The sequence below is a fragment of the Cucurbita pepo genome, chromosome LG01 (genome assembly GCF_002806865.2).
Source record: "Cucurbita pepo subsp. pepo cultivar mu-cu-16 chromosome LG01, ASM280686v2, whole genome shotgun sequence".
In the NCBI taxonomy this organism is placed as follows: Eukaryota; Viridiplantae; Streptophyta; class Magnoliopsida; order Cucurbitales; family Cucurbitaceae; genus Cucurbita; species Cucurbita pepo.
In genome coordinates, this window is record NC_036638.1 from 17,085,966 (window position 1) to 17,107,993 (window position 22,028).

Below are 22,028 nucleotides of genomic sequence, written 5' to 3' on the forward strand. Positions count from 1 at the left end.
AGTTTTTGAATTTGAGAATAAAATGTTTTTCAGGTTTATTATTTTTAAAATTAAATATAGAATCCCTTGTAACACTAAATTCTAATACAATTAGTTTAAAAAAAACGACAATAAAAGCAAATATAACACGTAGCACGACATGTTTCAAATTAAATTCTATAATACGTGACATATAAAAAACAAGATCATGTGCAACTTTACTTAAAATTTAATCGTTTAAAGAGAGAGAGTACGACAATATATTATGACATATGGTCCACCGTTTCGTAAGAGTTTGGCTTACGACAAATTATGAGAGTAAGTTTAACTAATGGTGTAGTAATAGAAGCTTGGATTTTGTTGGTCGGCCTCAATCATTGAAGCTTGAATCTTGTTTTCACTATGCATATTCTTGTAAAACACACCGTGGTCGTGAACTTTCAGGCTCGACCACATTGACTCTGATTAGGGTAAATTTTAAGTTTTTTAATATTTAATTCATTTTTTTAGATGGGAGCGTGCTTGAGGCACCGATACATGATATAAATGACTTTTTGTACCTTATGTTGTACGTAGGCTGGTTGAGCTGAGCTCAATAGACTTCGTTAATTTAGAGACATATTGATACGAAAACCCTAATTAATTAGATCTAAGAACCTTTAGATATGCAAATCCCTAGATCAAAAACGGTTATATTTCGCGCAAAANATATATATATATATATATATACTTAAATCTTTTATTAGAAATAAAATAAGAATATTTTACACCAATTAAGACAAGACAGTGTCATAATATCATCTATTATAATGAAGACAGTGCCATATGTGTATTTCTTTTAGTGCTATAATATCATCTATTAAGACAGTGCCATATGTGTATTTCTTTTAGTGCTATAATATCATCTATTAAGACAGTGTCATATGTGTCTTTCTTTGTGTTCAACGTCCATGAATGATAAATCATAGATCGAAGTAGCAAATATTAATATAATTTTTATTATTTGATATCAACAAATAAATACTATTAATTAACAAAAAGATTAAAATATTTATTTTTCTAGAAAATAAAAGCCAATATGTATTTTTAAAAAAATAAATAGCAAAATATAATGAGAATGGATTGGCGATTATAATAATAGGAAAAAATGTACCCTAATCATAGCTATAAATTCCTAGCCCCAGTGGTCGCCAAGATGTCGATCACTTCGTTACGAATATTTCAAACAAAAAAATAAAATAAAATAATAATGATAATCTCTTTCTTCTTCATTTTATCCGATTTCCTCTTTTAATTTCTGCATTTTTTCTTTCCCGCTTCAGCCGCAAGGATCTCCGTGAAAATCTGAACTGCGTCTCTCCATTTTTCCAAAAATTTTCTCCTCGTTTTCCTCGTGATTCCATCTGTACAGACAATTTAAAGCTCTGAAGCTTTAAAGCGATCGAATCTGCACGGTTTGCTTCTTTCAACTTCATCTCTATTTCGTTTCGTAATCCATGAACATCTCAACATCATTCACGAACCTTCTAGCTGAACATTCAAGTTCAGCGATTAATTTCGCCGTTTTTTCCTTTTCATTTTATTCTAGATTTAGATCTTCAACGTTTCACCTGTTCGAGCAAATGATGCAGGGAGAGCAACGAGTTGCGATTCCGGTCAAGTGAATCGGCGATTTTCTATGTGTTGAGGAGGCTGAGACGATAATGACCGGAATCGGCGGAAGAGAGGAGAATGGAATCCGCCAGGCTGATTCCAATGAGGAGGAGTATCAGGTGGAGAGCGTTCGTGATCGGATTTCATCGTCGCGAGGGAGTCGATTTAATCTGATTCAGAAACAGTTTAGACTTGAGCCGACTCGCAGACGATTTAGCCGCGAAAATCTCATCAATGGCATTAAATGCCTCGTTATTCTCCCTGACAGCAGGTACATCCGCTTTTCTCGAACCGCAGATTTTGATAACTGATTTTTAGTTTTGTTAAACGCTGCGATTTGGCCTGAATGCGACTCTCCCCTCCATGAATCTCCGTATACCAGAAATCGCCATCGTCGGAAAACCGCTTCCAGTTTCAATGCGAATTAATTTGTTTTCTAAGTTATTTTAATTTATTTATATTTTGTACAGCTGATTAACTTACAAATAATATGATTAATAGGTTTTTAAATCTGAAAAATAAGTTTTTAAACCTTTCCAATTAGATTAAACTTTAAAAATATTTATTTAATTTCTAGATAAATTTTCAACATATTCAATATTTATTTAAATAATAAAGAGTATTAAACAAATTTTAATTCTATATAACTAGTAGCTATTTTTTTTTTTTAATTTCACTAATTAACTAATTAACACAAGATTGCTTTAATAGCCTATTAAATATAAAATTAAAAGAAAATTACTTTCGGTACATATTTTAAAAAATAAAGATATATAATTTTTAGAAAAAAAAATTTATTTGTTTTGGCAGACAATTTTTACGGTGGTAATTAGTTTTCACACACGTGGCGGTGGAAGCAGTAAAAACGATCAAATTTATTTGTGTGGTCGGCCGGGAAAAGACCAGTGATGGATTTTAATGAAGAAATATATTTTGAGATTTTAAATCAATACGGTCACATTAAATTAGTATATGGTTGTGTTGTCACTTTCCTCACACATCACATGTATAAGCGCTGCACCAGATTTTAGGAGTAATTTTTGGGTTTTCTTTTGAATCATATTTATCTTGCCGTATGCGGTTATTTTATTATGCCATTCTATACTAATATAACCATCTTAGATCTGAAATAGTTACTCAATTACCTTATTTGTGGGTGTCTTGTAGATCTGACCTGGGATTTTTTACTTTTTTTTTTTTTTTTTTTTTTTTNTTTTTTTTTTTTTTTTTTTTTTTTTTTTTTTTTAATTTTAAATTAAAGAATAATTTTTCAGCTGATTTTGAATATTTAGTTATTTGTTCGCATTTTGTTCTTCTTAATGTACTTTTTGCCTTTTGTCCCTCTTTTTTAGATTATGGGGATTTTATTTATGGGTATCTTTTGAATTTTTTTTGTGGCTTTTTTTCCTTTTTGGGGGAAATTAAGATTTCGTTTAGGAAAATTGAGTAAACAGTTCATTATGAATAGGTCAACTTTTGTGGGCTTTTTGATATAAGATAAGTGGAAATTGTCGCATTTAGATAGCTTTTTAATTGGTAGACGTGCTGTGGAAGAACATACAAATTTTGGTTTTGAAACTTAAAAGGAAGAACATGGGTGGGTGGAGCCTTCTGGATTTCATCCCATTTGAAGAACACGTGGATGTTCTTGAGAGTAATCAAACAAACTTTTTATTTATTTATTTAAAATACTGTTTTGGAATTTGACTTTCATAAATTGTATCTTATTAATGATGTAGACACTAAATTTAAATATGATATTGAAAGATCTATTTCATAGACGATTTAAATATGAAAAATAATTGTTGTGAATTATTTATTTTTTAAACCCAAAAAATGGTGAAGTGTTTAGTGACATGGTGTGCAAATGAAATGCAGATGGTATAGGGCGTGGACAAAGTTCATACTGATATGGGCAATCTATTCCTCCTTCTTCACACCCATGGAATTTGGATTCTTCAGGGGATTACCAGAGAATCTATTTATACTCGACATTGTTGGGCAGCTTGCTTTCCTCCTTGACATTGTTTTCCAGTTCTTCGTTGCCTACAGAGACAGCCAGACATACCGAATGGTCTATAAGCGCACTCCAATAGCCCTCAAGTCAGTTTCCTTTCCTTCCCATTTCTTCCTTTTTCATTTCCATTAGCTCACTGTTCTTGGGTCTGTAATTTGATCTCTTCTGGATTAATACTCACTGTTTGACTGCTCAAATAGGTACTTGAAATCCACTTTTGTCACTGATTTGCTTAGCTGTATGCCCTGGGATATCATTTATAAGGTGACCCTCTATGGAAGCATTCCATTAATTTTAAGATTCTTTTATGAGTCATTCTTGTTTTTAACAATTTTATACGTCTGTTTGAACAGGCCTGTGGGAAGAGAGAGGAGGTGAGATATCTCCTATGGATTAGGCTATTCCGAGTGCGAAAAGTCACAGATTTTTTTCAGACGTTGGAGAAGGATATACGTATTAATTATATGTTCACTAGAATTTTCAAGCTCCTTGTTGTTGAACTTTACTGCACACACACTGCAGCCTGCATCTTTTACTATTTGGCAACTACTCTTCCTGCTTCTCAAGAAGGGTACACATGGATTGGAAGCTTGAAATTGGGAGACTATAGTTACTCACATTTCAGAGATATTGATTTGTGGAAACGCTACACCACCTCTTTATATTTTGCTATTGTGACCATGGCCACTGTTGGTAAGTACCTTCTACACATCTTAAATGATTATATAGTTTTCCTGTTATCTCAAAAATTGTTGATGCATATTCTGTTTATCTGAAATGATTATAGTTTCCTGTTTTGTTGGTTATTTGCTTGAACTTGGAAGTGAAATTCTCCACATTGAACTTTTCTTTTTATTATTTGTGTGTGAACAGGTTACGGAGATATACATGCAGTCAACTTGAGGGAAATGATATTCATAATGATTTATGTGTCATTTGACATGGTTCTCGGTGCTTACTTGATTGGTAACATGACTGCATTGATTGTAAAAGGATCCAAGACGGTGAAATTCAGAGATAAAATGACAGATGTAATGAAATACATGAACAGGAATAGACTTAGCAGGGAAATCCGTGATCAGATTAAAGGTCACTTACGTTTACAGTATGAAAGTAGTTACACTGAGGCTACTGTTCTACAGGACATCCCAATATCAATCCGTGCTAAGGTACATAATTTAGTTTAAACGTAATATGCATATCAGGGTTGGCTTTCTATTTTTTCTTCATTGCATAAATGTGCACCGATTGCTAGCATGACGGTATTTCACTTCGTGCAGATTTCCCAAACATTATACTTGCCTTATGTTCAGAATGTTTCTCTCTTTAGAGGGTGTTCTCCAGAATTCATCAATCAAATAGTAAGCATGTTATTTGCTAGTTTGTTGCTGATGATCAATTCTTTCAAGAAATTGTTAAAAATATTCATGTTATTTCTTTGGTTCCCTTGTAGGTTATTAAACTCCATGAAGAGTTTTTTCTCCCTGGAGAGGTGATAATGGAGCAAGGAAATGTGGTAGATCAACTTTATTTTGTCTGTCATGGTGAGCTGGTATGAACCCACTTGTCTTTTTTCTTTAAAAATTCTGCACCCACCCCTGACTCAAAATGAGTCCACGTATGATTTTATCTGTAACGGCCCAAGCCCACCGCTAGCATATATTATCCTTTTTGGACTTTTCCTCAAGGTTTTTAAAACACATTTGCTAGGGAGAAGTTTCCACATGCTTATAAAGAATGCTACATTCTTCTCTCCAACCGACACCTCCTTTGGGGACCAGCGTCCTTGCTGACACTCGTTCTCTTCTCCTATCGATGTGGACTCCCCCAATCTACCTCCCTTCGGAGCCAGCGTCCTTGCTGGCACACCACCTTGTGTCCACCCTTCTTCAGGGCTCATCCTCCTCACTGGCACATCGCCTAGTATTTGGCTCTTATACCATTTGTAACGGCCCAAGCCCACCGTTAGTAGATATTGTCCTCTTTGGGCTTTCCCTTTCGAGCTTCCCCTCGAGGTTTCTAAAACGCGACTACTAGCGAGAGGTTTCCACACCCTTATAAAGAATGCTTTATTCTCCTCCCGAACCGACGTGAGATCTCACATTATCTATTTCCAATGATTTATGTTGCCGATACCAAAATTTTCCAGCATTTGTGTTTTCTTTATGAAGTTTTGGCTCTCGATATGCCTGAATGAAATAACCATATTTCTGCAGGAGGAATTGGGCATAGGACAAGATGGTTCAGAAGAGACCATATCTTTACTGCAACCCAATAGCTCTTTTGGAGAGATTTCAATTCTTTGCAATATTCCTCAACCCTATACAGTTCGAGTGTGTGAATTATGTAGGCTCTTGCGCCTTGATAAACAGTCCTTTACAAATATCCTCGACATATACTTTTACGACGGGAGGAAAATCTTGAACAACCTTCTAGAGGTAACACATTTCACTATTAACTTCAAGAACTTCAGTTAGAACGCATCTGTAACACAACTAAGGATTCCATACTTGTAGGGAAAGGAATCAAACCTTCGAGTTAAGCAATTGGAATCTGATATCTCATTTCATATTGGAAAACAAGAAGCTGAGCTTGCTCTCAAGGTGAACAGTGCAGCATATCATGGAGATTTATACCAATTAAAAGGTCTTGTTCGAGCTGGAGCTGATCCAAACAAGACAGATTATGATGGAAGATCGCCATTGGTATGGAGCAGACTCCCAGACCTTTTATTATATGATATTGAATTACTTTGGCTAAACAATTAGTTGTTTTTCCACAGCATCTTGCAGCATCCAGAGGATTCGAGGATATTGTTGGTTTCCTAATACAGGAAGGAGTAAACATTGACCTTAAAGGTTAATTATACAGCAGAGTACAAGTTTTGAGGTTTCTACATCTCTTTTACCTTACTGATGTTCTCTGGCCTTTTCCCAGATAACTTCGGCAATACTCCATTAATGGAAGCCGTCAAGAACGGAAATGATCAAGTTGCTGTTTTGCTTTCTAAACAAGGAGCTTCATTGAAGGTTGAAAATGCTGGTAGCTTCCTCTGTATAGCAGTTTCAAGGGGCGATTCAGATCTTCTCAAGAGATTATTGTGCTATGGTATTGACCCCAACTCCAAAGACTACGATTTTCGAACACCATTACATGTAGCTGCTTCAGAAGGGCTGCATTTGATGGCAAAGTTGCTTTTAGAATCAGGGGCTAGTGTTTTCTCAAAGGACAGGTATTCATATATTTTGTAAGCTTATGGAAAAGCATTTGGTTCATTTGTTTCCATATTGTATCAACAATTTCATCGTCAGTGTGATCATTTCTGTACTGTAGATGGGGAAACACCCCGCTTGATGAAGGCCGGATTTGTGGAAACAAGAACTTGCTAAAGCTCTTGGAAGAGGCAGAAGCTACTCAGTTGTCAGAAACCCCTTATTCCTCTCGAGAATTCCCAGGTATTCATCAGACCTATTCTCTTCTCTATCTCTATTTCATCAGTATTCTGCACAAGTCATAAGCAAATTGATCTTCATTTTACTTATGGTATGTTGGGTTAGGAATCACGACTCTCCACAATAATAGATATTGTCCACTTTGAGCATGAGCTCTCATGGCTTTGCTTTTGATTTCTCCAAAAGGTCTCGTGCCAATAGAGATGTATTCCTTACTTGTAAACCCATGATCAACTTCTTAATTAGCCTTAATTAGCCGATGTGGGACTCCTCTCCCAACAATCCTCAACAATCCTCCCCTCGAACAAAGTACACCATAGAGTCTACTATGAGGTCTATGGAGCCCTCGAACAGCCTCCCCTTAATCAAGGCTCGACTCCTTTTCTCTGGAGCACTCGAACAAAGTACACCTTTTGTTCGACACTTGAGTCACTTTTGACTACACCTTCGAGACTCAGAACTTCTTTATTTGACATTTGAGGATTCTATTGATATGGCTAAGTTAAGGGCATGACTCTGATACCATGTTATGAATCACACACCTCCACAATTGTAAATGATATTGTCCACTTTGAGCATAAGCTCTCATGGTTTTGCTTTTGGTTTCCCTAAAAGGCCTCATATCAATGGAGATGTATTCCTTACTTATAAACTCATGATCAACTCCTTAATTAGTCGATGTGAGACTCCTCTCCCAACAATCCTCAACATGTTGAATATGATTTCAGAGAACACATGGTCCAGTTTTAATTTTGATTGATTCCGAAAGGAAAGAGAAGGATTGTTTTCAATGAACATTTGTTATTTTTACAGCAAAAAAACACTCAAAGAAATGTACAGTGTTCCCCTTCCACCCATGGAATCGTGAAGAAAACAAGAGACCTGGAATAGTGTTATGGGTTCCACTCACTATGGAAGAGCTAATCGAAGTAGCATCAGATCAGCTACAAATTTCAGACAAATGTTGTATATTATCAGAAGATGGAGGTAAAATTCATGATGTTCATATGATTGATGAATGCCAAAAGCTCTATCTTGCTCCTGAAACTCATTAGAGAGTTGGGGCAATTGGCTATTGTTGTGTGCAATCAATAAATTTTTGGTTTCCCATTCTTCCGCTTGGCATGTGTAAATGTAATGTTTGATGAATAAAAAAGTAGATCATTTTGATGCCCTTCCAAACTCATCTTTACCCATTTCAGTAATTTGAATCGAACCAAACCATTCAATTTTTGAGTTTATTTTTCAAAATTGTTTCAGTTTGGTCAAATTAGACTTATTCCACAGCAAAGAATAACTGAAAACAAAGGGAACCACAGGAGCTTTTTGAAAATATAAAGTGGTTATCCAATGGGAAAAAATATGTAAAGATGCTTCTCAAAGAAAGTAAAAGTAAAACTTTATTTTGATTATAAATTTGAGATCAAAAGATTTAAGAAAACAAACATTATTGCATTTAGAAAATCATTAGGTTTTTCGACCATTATTTCATTATTAATTATTAAGTCGATGATTGATATCATATGGGATCGACATATATACTGTAACGGCCTAGATCCACCGCTAGCAATTTTAATTTTATTCCCCTAAAGGCTTTAAAACGCGTCTGCTAGGAGAATGTTTCCACACCCTTATAAATGGTGGTTTGTTCTCTTCCCCCAACCAATGTGGGACATCACAATCCATTGGAGAAAGGAAAGAGTGTCAGCGAGCACATTGGCCCTGGAGGGGGTTGTGATGTCCCACATTGGGCGAGCACACTGGCCCTGGAGGGGGTTGTGATGTCCCACATTGGTTGGGGAGGAGAACAAACCACCATTTATAAGGGTGTGGAAACCTTTCCCAATGAGAACAAACCACCCTTGATAAGAGTGTGAAAACCTTCCCCTTGGTTGGGGAGGAGAACAAACCACCATTTATAAGGGTGTGGAAACCTTTCCCAATGAGAACAAACCACCCTTGATAAGAGTGTGAAAACCTTCCCCTTGGTTGGGGAGGAGAACAAACCACCATTTATAAGGGTGTGGAAACCTTTCCCAATGAGAACAAACCACCCTTGATAAGAGTGTGAAAACCTTCCCCTTGGTTGCGGAGGAGAACAAACCACCATTTATAAGGGTGTGGAAACCTTTCCCAATGAGAACAAACCACCCTTGATAAGAGTGTGAAAACCTTCCCCACCTTCCCCTAGGAGACGTGTTTTAGGAAAGCCTAAAGAAAATAACATCTGCTAGCGGTGGATCTGAGCTGTTACATATACAAGCCATGTAAATTACTAACCATAACACGTTAACACTTATTGCTGATTAGACGACAAGTTTGTAAATAACATAGGCAAAGGGGGAGAAAAGGGGCATTTAATTATATAATATATATACTTAATTATTTGAAGATTAGGAGTGATTAGTGAAGAAATAGAATTTAGAGAGGGCAGTAAAGAAAACGACACCGTATTAGGAAGGCCATGTGCAGGGGTGGCCCAGAGTGCGCCCCATTTTGGTGCATNCCGCCCCCCCCCCCCCAGCTCTTTGGCTACATTCACTTGTCCATTTCCGCTTCCCCCCACATATTTTCACCCATTTATTTTATTTTTATTTTTAATTATTTCATTTAATTCCTTTTAATTCTAAATTATAATAATATATTTGGATTATTTTGGTTGGCTTCAATAATAATAATATGTATTAGTTGAATCAATTTCATAGAATAAACAAAGTTTGTTAAATGATTGGATTACGATGGTTTGATTGATTTTGTAGTAAACTTTTTAATATATAAAAAAAATTAATTACCATTATAAGTCTAATAAAAACAGATTTTAATTCTAATTTATTCCATGTTTATATGACAAAATAATTATNTTTTTTTTTTTTTTTTTTGAAAAGAGAAAGGGCAATGAGAGGAATTAAGTGAAAAAGGGAGGGTATATCCGTAAATGAAGGAAATGGAAGAGGGTGATTAAGAAAATAACTAATTGGAGGACAGGCAATCACAGGCTTTTGGCGGGTTCCTGAAGTTGATTTGTGAGCTGAAATCTCAGCTCCATTTCACCTTATTAATGCCTTTTAAATCCATATTTCTATTCTTTTTTACGGCTCCTCTGCGCCACCACCACCTCCTCCGCCGTCGCCGCCGCCGTCACTCCCTCCTCCACTATCCTTCTCTCCTAATCCTGACCAACAAACACTGAGAGCCCACTCCAAGCCTACCACTCAATTTCTTCATCTTCTCCGTTTTTTTCTCTTGCTTCTTTGCGGGATTTTCAGTAAAGATTCCATGCTCTTTCTTCCAACCGAAGCACCTGCAGATCCGCAGCTTAATCAAGGTACTCAACTACATTTGCTTACTAACCCCAATTAGTTTAATATTCCAAGTGTTCTAATAATGTTAATCAATCTGTTTTTAATCTTATTCGTTTCGCGACTTTTACTGGCGTGGTGATATCACTCTTCTGTTCACTTTCCTGCTCTTGGCGTNTTTTTGTGTTGCATGTGTTACATGTGATGGGAGAGTTGATACTATGGACTGTTCAGAGACACTCTTCGCTTGCTTTGTTTCCTCAGTATTGCATTACTTTTTAGACGACAGTATGGGGATTTGTATCATTTGTTGTGGGTATGACAGCTTGTTTGTTCTTTTTGGAATTGTCAGTTTTCTTGTTCTGGGATTCAGTGCACGAACGGCATTTTTTTGAATGGGGCTGTTTTCTAGATCACGGCTTTGTCCGTTTGCGTGGGTGGATTTTGTTTAGGTCATTGCTGTTTCCAGTGCCTGGATCCGGGGGTTTTCTACTGGATGGTTTGAATTTTGTCTCTAAAATTTGGCGTTTCTGACAAGTTTGTGTCTCATCCAAGAAGGTGCGTTTAAGAATTCTCATATGTTTCTGAATTGTTTTTCTGTTCTTCTTCTCCTTGCTCTTATGCTGTTTTCTTCTTCTTGTTTTCCCTTTTGTTTCCCTTATTGTTTAAGAAATAATGTGTTATCTGGGTTCAAGATGCTTGAGCTGAATCTCCAGCATTTCATGGTTTGCTCTCTTCGTCAAATTTTGATTTTAAAGTTCGGATGTTCTGTTTTTTGTATGCTTGTTATTCCCTAACCCAATGATGTTCAGTTGTCATCTTCTTTCACTGTTCTTCTCAATGGTACTGGTCTGACCTTTTGATGTGATCTACTAACAGCCCGTGACTGTAAATTTGAATTTCTAGTCTAGGTAGAGTCTGCCTGCTGGAATTGTTCACCCAAAGTCTAGGTAGAGTCTAATATGGATTTAGAGTTTTATCAGTACAGCTATGCTTTGGTTATGTGCATTTTGATCGTTACTGATTGTAATTTTCATTAAACAAAGAAAGTATTGAGTACATTAGTATTGACTTGGTCTGTTGTTCAGCATTGCCTAATTTCTTGTGTGTCCTCTGCATGTACTTCCAAACTCTTGTTGAATGTGTAACGACCTAAGCCCAAGGTTTTTAAAACGCGTTTTCTAGGGAGAGGTTTCCACACCCTTATGAAGAATGCTTCATTCTCCTCCCCAATCGATGTGGGATCTCACAATCTAGGCCCCGACATTGATATGGGACCCCCCAATCCACCCCCTTTGGAGTCCAATGTCCTTGCTTGCACACCGCCTTGTGTCCATTACCCTTCAGGGTTTAGTCTCCTCGTTGACACATCGCCCGATGTTTGGCTCTGATACCATTTGTAACAACCCAAACCCACTGCTAGGAGATATTGTCCTCTTTGGGCTTTCCCTTTCGGGCTTCCCTTCAAGGATTTTAAAACGCGTATGATAGGGAAAGGTTTTCACACCCTTATAAAGAATGTTTTGTTCTCCTCCCCAACCGAGGTGGGATCTCACAGAATGCCCCTTTGTTTCATGACTTTAATGTTTTCCCAAGTCGGTTCTTTTTATATTTCCTAGTTCGATTACCGAGTACAAGCATATACTACTTCATGCTCTCCCATTTTCCTATTTTCCAGCTGAGAAAAGGGATTCATTATCCTTTCATTGTGATACTTAAAAGTTGCTATGATATTGTGGTCAAGGGGAAGGTCTAAGTTTGAATTCGTAACTTAAGTTGTATTTGTGTCATTCAACTCTATGAGATTTCACTTTTACTTGCTGTTTCCTCTTTTGCTCAACTGCTAAAGTTTTATGCATAATCTGAGAAGCCCTGATATGATTGTGGTGATGGAAAACTAATTTATTGCCTACATTATTGGCTATATCTTAGGCTGTTTTTGACAAGCCCTGATATGATTGTGTTCAAGCCTTTTTTCATTCATTAAGATTCTTCCTCATGTATTTATTTCCAAAAGGCTGTTTTTGAAGAGAAATATGGGGTCACTTTCCTCGTCAGTTTACAGAATCATACTTAGGAATAAGACGAAGCTGTTGTTTAAATGAAATTTTGTGCAGTGGATGATTGCGATATTGCATAAAAATGTCGAGGAATGCTAAATGGAAGCTTGAGAAGACAAGAGTAAAGGTGGTCTTCAGGCTTCAATTTCATGCCACGCATGTAAGTCAGCTTACTTCATTACCAGATTCTTCCATATTTACTTTTATTTCCTTTCTATGTTCTATGTACTTTCTAGGTGTCTCATTTGGAAACATGCTTCCAATGCTTTCCTTTTGATATTGTGTTCATATCACAACAAACATATTGTTCATTTATAGACTAATATATAGAATATATATAACAGCCTAAGCCCACCGCTAGAGAATATTGTTCTCTTTGGGCTTTCCTTCAAGGTTTTTAAAACGCATCTATTAGGTAGAGGCTTCCACACCCGTATAAGAAACGCTTCGTTTCCCTCTCCAATCGATGTGTGATCTCACAATCCATTCCCCTTGGGGGCCAGCGTTCTCGCTGGCACACCACCCGGTGTTTGGCTTTGATACCTTTTGTAACGACCCGACTTTCCGCACATGCGCTGGTTGGAGTCGTCACTTAGCAATCAAACATTTATAATTTAAGATACATGCAAACATGCTAAAGATAATTTACTAAAAAATCATGCTTGGGGTGCCCTTTCTAAATACTTTAAAAACATGCAATTTAACCAAATAGTTTCACAATAAGGTAATGAAAGAAAACGATACCGGGCGGTGTGCTAGTGAGGATGTTAGGCGCCCAAGGGGGGTGGATTGTGAGATCCCACATCGGTTGGAGAGGAGAACGAAGCATTCCTTATAAGAGTGTTGAAACCTCTTCCTAGTAGACGCGTTTTAAAACCATGAGGCTGATGGTGGTTCGTAACGGGCCAAAGCAGACAATATCTTTTAGCGGTAAGCTTAGGCTGTTACAATATAAAAGAACTAGAAAAGGGTAGCCAGCATAAGATGGGTGCTTAGTGGGAGGATTCTAATATTGGATTCAATCAGTGATATCAATCATGCGTATGAGCTAATCTTCAGGAACTCAGTCCTTGTAGAGTGGGCATGACTGAGTAAAGTTGTGTTATATGGTAAGAATGGAAAAACACGAAAGACAACATGTTTTCTGGCATGTGATGATTGGATTGTTGTTCATTGTCTTATTTGGTTTGAATGCCTGGATTTCTAGTATGATTCCCAAGTCATTGAAGCTTAAACTCTTACATCTGAATTGTTCCTCTTTCTTTTTCTTCCTTCATTGGCCGTTTTCAGTTGTCAACAGACTCGTTAGTAATACAGTATAACCTTTTATTTTGACATAAAATACTGCCTACGATATCGAATGCAACCAATCGTATCATTTAGCAACGACTGAATCTTGTTCTCTCCTGCTCGATCCAGATTCCGCAATTTGGATGGGACAAACTATTTATATCTTTTATTCCTGCTGATTCTGGAAAGGCAACAGCAAAGACAACTAAAGCAAATGTGAAAAATGGAGCCTGCAAATGGGCTGATCCTATCTATGAAACAGCTAGGCTTCTTCAAGACACTAGAACAAAGAAATATGATGATAAGCTCTATAAACTTGTGGTGACCATGGTAGTATTTCTATTAACACTTCATTTTCTCGTTCTTCGATTGTTTTTTAACTTCTTGTTTGCTCTAACTTCTTTTTGGACCAAATCCCAACAATAATAGGGCTCGTCTCGTTCGAGCATTCTTGGGGAAGCTGACATCAATCTTGCTGATTATGCTGATGCATTGAAGCCTTCAGCTGTTGCCCTGCCTCTTAATGGGTGTGAATCAGGAACTATTTTACATGTAAGAATTTTTAAAGGCTTGGCGTTCCTAACATATAGCTCAAAGCTCTTATCAATATCGTTCAATCATATTCAATCATATTTGTTATAATTTGACTGTAACATATCGTTCAATCATATTCAATGGCAGGTTACTGTACAGCTTCTTACTTCTAAAACTGGTTTCAGGTACTACTTAAAATGAAACTTTCATAATCTATCCTATTTTCATCCTATTAACATTTATTACTCATTATCTTTAGGGAGTTTGAGCAGCAAAGGGAGCTTAGGGAGAGGGGGCTTCCGACGTTCTCCGATCAAAATAGTCATGGTGAATCTCCTAGCGGAAAAGTGTCACTATCCGATGATTCAGTGAATAATCATTCAAATAAGGTTTTCTTATCAATTGTTATACTATACTCCAATTTAGCCAATTAGAAAATCTTTGTGTACTCCTTTAGCTTTGGCTTGCTCTTTTTGTATATTCAGATTTCAGTGAAATTGTTCTGCTACTAAAAAACATTTCTCCCTGTGCTTCCCATCCCACTTCCACCTTGGCTGAAATAGGTCAATGCAAGAATTAGGTCCAAAGAAGTATATAGCGAACTCCCCTTACTGGAAGACGAGGTTGGGCGAAAAGAAGAGTATGCAGATTCAGCAACCGGTTTCGATGGCTCGTCCAATACTTCAGAAAGTCTATATGCTGAGAAACATGACATTGACAGCATAAAAAGCACAGTATCTGGTGATCTAGGTGCCATTTTCACTGGCCAAAGTCCTGGGTCAGAGAAAGGAGACCAGGGTGATCATCAATATTCAGTGCAGGGATCCAATAAATGGGCTCATAACTGGGGTTCTGACTATGCTGCTGATGGTGAACTGGCTGCTGTATATAAAGAAAATCATAGACTTAGAGAAAGCTTGGAAGTAGCCAAGTCCTCGATTGTCGAGTTGAAGCTAGAGGTAAGCACTCTGCAAAATCATGTCGATGATATGGATGTCGAAACACAAAAATTTGCTTGGCAGCTTGCTTCTGAGACTTCTTCAGGTAAAGAACTGACAGAAGAAGTTTCAGTATTGAAATCCGAGTGTTTAAACCTTAAAAACGAGCTCGAGAGATTAAAAAATTTGCAATCAAGTCTTTCAGAATCTAGAAAAGAAATTGTGGATAGTGACCAGGATAACTTATCCCAAAAGTTAGAGCTAAAATGGTTAAAGGGGCTCTTAACAATGGAGGAAAAGATTAGAGATATACTAAATAAGGCTCACTTTGGATGTCAAGACAGAGATGTTCGGTTTCTTCTGGCCGACTTGGAGGCCTTGCTCTGCTTTCTACAAGATTTCAGAGAACGAACGGAACAGGAAATTTCATGTGTCAAAGCAAACCAAAATGAGATCCGAAAGTTAAACTCCCCGATATTGGCATCGGGAACTGGGTTCGATTCAGACATTTACCACACTGATAGCATGCTTCATTGTCTTATACCGGGTCTGGTGTCGTACGAGCCCAATTCTATAGATGCCTTCAGTTCAATGAAAGGGAAAATTTTTGAACTTCTAAGGGAGTTGGACGAGTCAAAAGCGAAACAGGAAAGCCTTGCACAGAAAATGGACCAAATGGAATGCTATTATGAAGCTTTTATCCATGAACTTGAGGAAAATCAGAGACAGATTATTGGAGAGCTGCAGAATCTCAGAAATGAGCATGCAACATGTATATATACTATCACGGCTTCTAAGGATGAAATAGAAGCCCTGCATCATGAAATGAATAACCATTTAATGAAGTTTGCTGAAGAGAAGAAGAGCTCAGATTTCATCAACAAGGAGCTTGAAAGGAGGGTTTTTAGTGCTGAGACGGCTCTCAAAAGGGCACGCTTAAACTACTCAATTGCCGTGAATCAGCTACAGAAGGACCTCGATCTACTATCCGTCCAGGTGACGTCCATGTATAAAACTAATGAGAACCTCATTAAGCATGCACTTACTGGTTCTTCACTTCCAAGTAGTCGAGAATACTGTGAAATAGGTTCGAATCCAAAAGTCGAATTGGAGGAATTTTCTACGGGAAAACTCTTGCAGTGTCAGAATCATGATGCAGGGGTAAAGAAATATCATTTTACGGGCGGTATTTTCTCTGAAGACTTGAAAAGGTCTCTCTACTTGCAGGAAGGGCTGTATCAAAAGGTTGAAGATGAAGTCTTTGAAGTGCATTTAGTAAACATACACCTGGATATATTTTCAAAGACGCTGCAAGAAACGTTGCTTGAAGCGAGTTCTGGTTTTCGACTTATGAAAGAGAGAATGAATGAGATTAGTCAGCAGCTGGAACTATCAACCAAGTCCAAGGAATTATTGTTTCTTGAACTGCAAGCTTCTTTGGAAGAGATTGATTCTCTTAATAAATATAAAACTGCGATCGTTGCAAAATACAACGAAATGGAATCGAAGACTGAAGTTTTAGAAGAAAATTTATTAAACGTTACTCGTGAAAATTCCTTGCGGGCCAAGAAAATGGCAGAATGTGAGGCCTTGATGACAGAATATAGAACTTTTGAGAAAAAGTATCAGACTTGTCATATGGAGAAGTTAGAGCTGGAAAATTTAATGATGGAGAAAAGCCTTGAAAACGAAAAACTTCGTAATGAGATTTCTTCTTTGCACGAAGAATTCAAAGCTCGTAAAGTTGAATTCGACAACCTCGTTTCAGTGAAGGAGGATCTGCATAATACTGTTGATTTTGCTCATGATAAGTTGAGTAACTTATTGGCTTCCTGTGACAAAAACTGTAACAATCTCTTTACCTTAGGTGATTCTGTTCATGATGATTTGGATTCAAAGAGCTTAGCAGGCGTGGTTTCGCAGTTCGAAAATCTCCATCTTGATGCATGCAAGAAAGTTCTTCAGCTAATGAACGAGAACGAGCGTCTAATGGAAGAAAGAGATATGGCTCAAAAGTCCTTGAGCACAGCAGCATCAGAGAATCTAATCATGAAAGAGAATCTTGAACGTGTAAGACAAGACACGGTCGACCGATTGGATAAAGCGAATGAACTAGTGCAAAAGTTTCATATAGCAATGGAGACTGTTTCTGAAAACATTAATAGCAGTGAAGCTGGAGATAAATTTACCCAGCAGCATAAAGAACTTCTGTCTGTTCTCGATCATGTCGAGGATGAACTCGAACAACTGACTTCTAAAAACAATGGGCTTGAAAATGAAATGATGGCGCTGAGATTGGTAGATGAAGAACTTGGAAATTGTAAGTTTACGATCGAACTCTTAGCGAAGGAGAAAAACGCTCTAGTTGAGTCATTACATGAAAAAGTAGAGGAATCAATGAAGCTTAAGTTTGAGCTGGATCGTTCAAAAGATAATTCTGAATCAGAGAAAAGTTTGAGAAATAGTTTGGAGAAAAGAATTAAAGATCTCGATGATCATTTTGAGAAAACGAAGGCCGAAGTTGGAAGTCTCAAGCGATTGGTATCGAAGCTCGAGTCGGAGAAATCAAGACTCAACGAAGATTTACTTCGGTCCGAGGAACTTCTTAAGCGCTTCGATCAAGAAAACTCTTCCTTGGTTTGTTTGGAATGTGAATTATGTGAAATGCATGAATTTTCAATAGCGGCAGATGTTAGCCTAGTTTTCATAAGATCTCAGTATCAGAACCATCTTGAAAATCTTGTTCAGAAACTTGTGTTATCAGAAACCGAGTTAGAAGCTTTTGCTTCGGAAAACAAAACGCTTCTTGATGCAAACAAAAAAGTGACGATTCAGTCCGAGGAATTACGAAACCAGACTAAAATTTTGGAGGTTGCAGCTGATGCTGATAGAACTCATCATGCTCAAGAGATTGAAAAACTGGGGAAAAAGTTGAAGACTTATGAAACTGAAATTCATGATTTGTTGCTTTGTAAGGAAGAATTGGAAGTAAGTTTGTTGGTTGTCCGATCGAAATTGGACGAACAGCACGCTCATATAATCATGCTCGAAGGTATGAGCGACGAGATGGTAATCTTGCAGAATAAGTGTAATGATCTAACCCAGAGGCTTTCTGAACAAATCTTGAGAACAGAAGAATTCAAGAACTTGACTACTCACTTGAAGGATCTAAAAGACAAGGCCGACGCAGAAGGTCGACAACTTCGTGAAAAGAAAGAGAACGAAGGGACATTGAATTCCGTGCAAGAGTCTCTTAGAATTGCATTCATCAAAGAGCAATACGAAACGAAGTTGCAGGAACTGAAGCACCAGCTCTCTGTGTCTAAGAAACACAGTGAAGAAATGCTGTGGAAGTTGCAAGATGCAATCGATGAAGTCGAAAATAGGAAAAGAACTGAAGTTTCTCACATAAAACGAAATGAAGAGCTCGGAAATAAGATCCTGGAGCTGGAAGATAACTTGAACGCAGCTGTTTCCGAAAAGCGGGAAATAACGAAGGCGTATGATTTGGTGAAGGCTGAAAAAGAATGCTGTTCTATTAGCCTTGAATGCTGCAAGGAAGAAAAACAAAAGCTTGAAGATTGTTTGAAGAAATGTAATGATGATAAACTAAAATTTTCAATGGAACTGAACCTAATGAAAGATTTACTGGAGAGTTACAAAATGTCCTCAGACCAAGAAAATGCAGCTCCTTGTGAAGAAGCGGAATGCACAAGATCGGTTTCAGCTGATGAGACCGATAATTCACAAGCTTTCGTCAATGGTCGAGGGCGACCCGAGCAGGTATATGATGTCATTGTCTAATTTGGCTTACTCTGCTTGGTTTGCTGAGAAAAGTATCGCATTTTCGTGTGTCGTGTCAATGGCAGGATGTTCGGATGTTGAGAAGTGTCGACGGGCTCCAAGATGGCTCTCCTGGCAATCAAGATGGCTCACTGCATGATGAGACAAAGCATTTAGCTCTGGTAAATGATAACTTCAGAGCTCAAAGCTTGAAATTTAGCATGGATCACCTAAATGAAGAGGTTAGTAAGCTGTATTGAGAAAGAAAGTTCAGGTTTCGTTTTTTGATTTATCGTATCGTTTAACAGCTTGAGGACTGCAAGAAGGAAGATCCTGAGATATGAATCCAAACATGTTCGTTTTAGATGTCGTTATAGTCATCTCTTGTGTTCTTACTTGCAGTTGGAAAGATTGAAAAACGAAAACTCGCTTGTGCCTGATGATCATACTTCTGAGGCGGATTTTCCTGGGTTAGAATGTCAACTGATGCAGTTACATAAGGTAGTCCATAATTACCAATTTTCGACGTGTAAATCGACGTGCTGACACTTCGGTTCGTTTGTTCAGGTGAACGAAGAACTAGGAAGCATATTCCCTCTGTTCAAGGAGTTTTCGAGCAGTGGCAATGCTTTAGAACGGGTACTAGCTTTGGAGATCGAGCTCGCTGAAGCGTTGCGAGCTAAAAAGAAACCGAGCCTACATTTTCAGAGGTACATCACACAGTACGAGCATGGCAAATTTGATTCTTATTAGCATTTTTCTTCTCTTGATGTTTTCAACAAAATTTTTGGTTTGTGGTTCAGTTCTTTCTTGAAGCAACACGGCGATGAAGAAGCGATATTCCGAAGCTTTCGAGACATCAATGAGTTAATCAAAGACATGTTAGATCTAAAGGGAAAGTACACAACTGTCGAGACTGAGCTGAGAGAGATGCATGACCGTTACTCCCAATTAAGCCTTCAGTTTGCAGAGGTTGAAGGGGAGAGACAGAAGCTCATGATGACTGTCAAGAACGTCCGAGCGTCCAGGAAGCTTCTAAATGCCAATAATCGACCATCGTGGTCATCCCGAGAGGAGCATTCTCCTTCGTAGCTTCTTGGCTTCCTAAGGTGGTCTCTATTGTGTCTTTCATAGGTTGTTGAAATCACGTTCCAGTTCAAATATTACACCAAGGGCTCCATCTTCGGGTTCGAGCATGATATGACCAAGGATATTGATAGTCAAGGGAGCGAGGCGGTACGAGTTAAGAGTTGAGTGAGCTGCACAAGTGAAAATGCAACAGTTTTGTGTAAATAAGAAGAAAGCCTTCTGCACGTATTGATTCACCAGTTGGTAGAGCATTATGAAGTATAGGATGTTGTGTTCTATTTCCATGTAATTTTTTTTCTGTACAGTAAATGAAGAAATATACCTTCTTCGTGGCTACAGGACACTTAACTCTCCAAATATTACGAAGAGATAGCAATGAAACCATGTCCATTCTCAATCAAAGCTTAGAATATGGTGGGCCTGGCCCATATATGGGAACTAAACAACGGGCTACTAAACTGCCTTCAAACTTCACTTCCTTTGTGGGCTTATTGGGCTTTGGAAAACCGTAGCAAGACTGTTTTCGTGGGCTTATTAGGCCCAAAGACTCGACATATATTTTTAAAAATGAAGAAAAATGAAATGAAATAGAATATGGGCCATAAAAGGTAGATTTATATATATATATATATAATATACATTTAGAAGCCATTAGTAATTCGGAGGTCCCACTAACTCATGTTCACCCATCACCAACACGTCCCATCCCATCCCATGCAAAGCTTCAAATGGTGTCATTCTAACCGTTGTACTTGTTTGAAAATTGTTATTGTATGCGAACTCTATACCGTTATAATTGCCTGAAAACTGATGTGGTATAGTTGCTTGAAAACTATTGTTGTATGCAAACTCTAATTGCCTGAAAACTGATGTGGTATAGTTGCTTGAAAACTATTGTTGTATGCAAACTCTATCAGATGACAGTTATAGTTGCTTGAAAACTAATGTGGTATGCAAACTCTATCCGATCTTTCTAGAATCCACACCAAAATGATGACAAAAGAATTACTTTTGTTCCTAACCTTCATGAAAATTTTCTCCAAATTTTTTTTTATTTATTAAAAAAAAGTATAAACCTTTAAATGTACAATTTCAATTTTTTAAAAATATAACTTTTTATTATAAAATATAAAACATTCTAATAAATTCAATAATAATATATTATAAGAAAAATAATTATATAATAAATAAGATAAATATAAATTAAGTTAATTTTGTTTCTGATTGTATATACATGAAAAAAAAAAAAAAAACTAAATATATATGAGTAATGAAAGAAAATTTCTAATTCCACTTAATTTCTAAAAAAAAATTGGTAGAATCTTAAAAAGAAATATGTATGGCGATATATTTCTATTTGTTCAAACTGAAAATTAAAAGAAGAAGAAGAAGAAGAAGAGGAAGAAGAAGAAGAAGAGGAAGAAGAAGAAGAAGAAGAAGAAGAAGAAGAAGAAGAAACTTAAAAAATCTGCAGACATATCAATGGAGGACTAAAATCGAAACGCTAAATCTCTTTAATGTTTCCAATTGCAACCACTCACCATCTACAAAACTCACATAACTGTACCCATCGAACGAAGAGGAGCCGAACCGAAATGTCCATGGACGACGTGTCGTTCTCCTAAATTCCCATTTACACCACAAAACGGTCCCCGATCGCAAACCATTCTGCCTCCGCCTCCACCTCCGCCGAACGGAAAACTCTTAAAACCATATTCAGGATCGTCGCCTTCTTCGCATTCAACCGATTCTTTGATCTTCTCTTCTTCTTCGGCATCTTCGATGAACTGAAGATCCTGATCATCCTCATCCTCTGTACCGACGCCGGCGACATTCGCCGGAACGAGATTGAGAATTAAACGGCCATTTTCACGGTGCGATTCCAAGGATTGATGATGCCTCACTCTCTCCAGATTCAAAATCAACCTTCCGTC

General features: G+C 37.4%; 2 protein-coding genes across 3 annotated transcripts; both read left to right on the plus strand.

Annotated features, from left to right (window-relative positions):
• The first annotated feature begins 1,314 nt into the window (after window positions 1–1,314).
• LOC111792115 (potassium channel SKOR-like) lies at window positions 1,315–8,275 on the plus strand. Its single transcript, XM_023673453.1, has 14 exons — window positions 1,315–1,433; window positions 1,568–1,903; window positions 3,511–3,735; window positions 3,850–3,913; window positions 4,003–4,342; window positions 4,523–4,818; window positions 4,930–5,010; window positions 5,103–5,201; window positions 5,866–6,087; window positions 6,166–6,354; window positions 6,432–6,507; window positions 6,587–6,881; window positions 6,983–7,104; window positions 7,915–8,275. The coding sequence occupies exons 2-14, from the start codon at window positions 1,683–1,685 to the stop codon at window positions 8,154–8,156; spliced, it is 2,472 nt and encodes an 823-aa protein (XP_023529221.1). The 5' UTR covers window positions 1,315–1,433; window positions 1,568–1,682; the 3' UTR covers window positions 8,157–8,275.
• Window positions 8,276–10,109: 1,834 nt separating this feature from the next.
• On the plus strand, window positions 10,110–20,496 carry LOC111791407 (putative leucine-rich repeat-containing protein DDB_G0290503). 2 transcript variants are annotated; one of them, XM_023672735.1, is made up of 12 exons: window positions 10,110–10,426; window positions 10,753–10,958; window positions 12,518–12,620; window positions 13,880–14,080; window positions 14,180–14,302; window positions 14,432–14,469; window positions 14,544–14,673; window positions 14,848–19,005; window positions 19,092–19,247; window positions 19,408–19,506; window positions 19,573–19,715; window positions 19,809–20,496. In XM_023672735.1, exons 3-12 carry the CDS (start codon window positions 12,543–12,545, stop codon window positions 20,095–20,097), a joined length of 5,415 nt encoding a protein of 1,804 aa, XP_023528503.1. In that variant the 5' UTR covers window positions 10,110–10,426; window positions 10,753–10,958; window positions 12,518–12,542; the 3' UTR covers window positions 20,098–20,496. The 2 variants fall into 2 exon arrangements, with proteins under 2 accessions (XP_023528503.1, XP_023528512.1); XM_023672744.1 differs by lacking the exon at window positions 10,753–10,958.
• The last annotated feature ends 1,532 nt before the right edge of the window (window positions 20,497–22,028 follow it).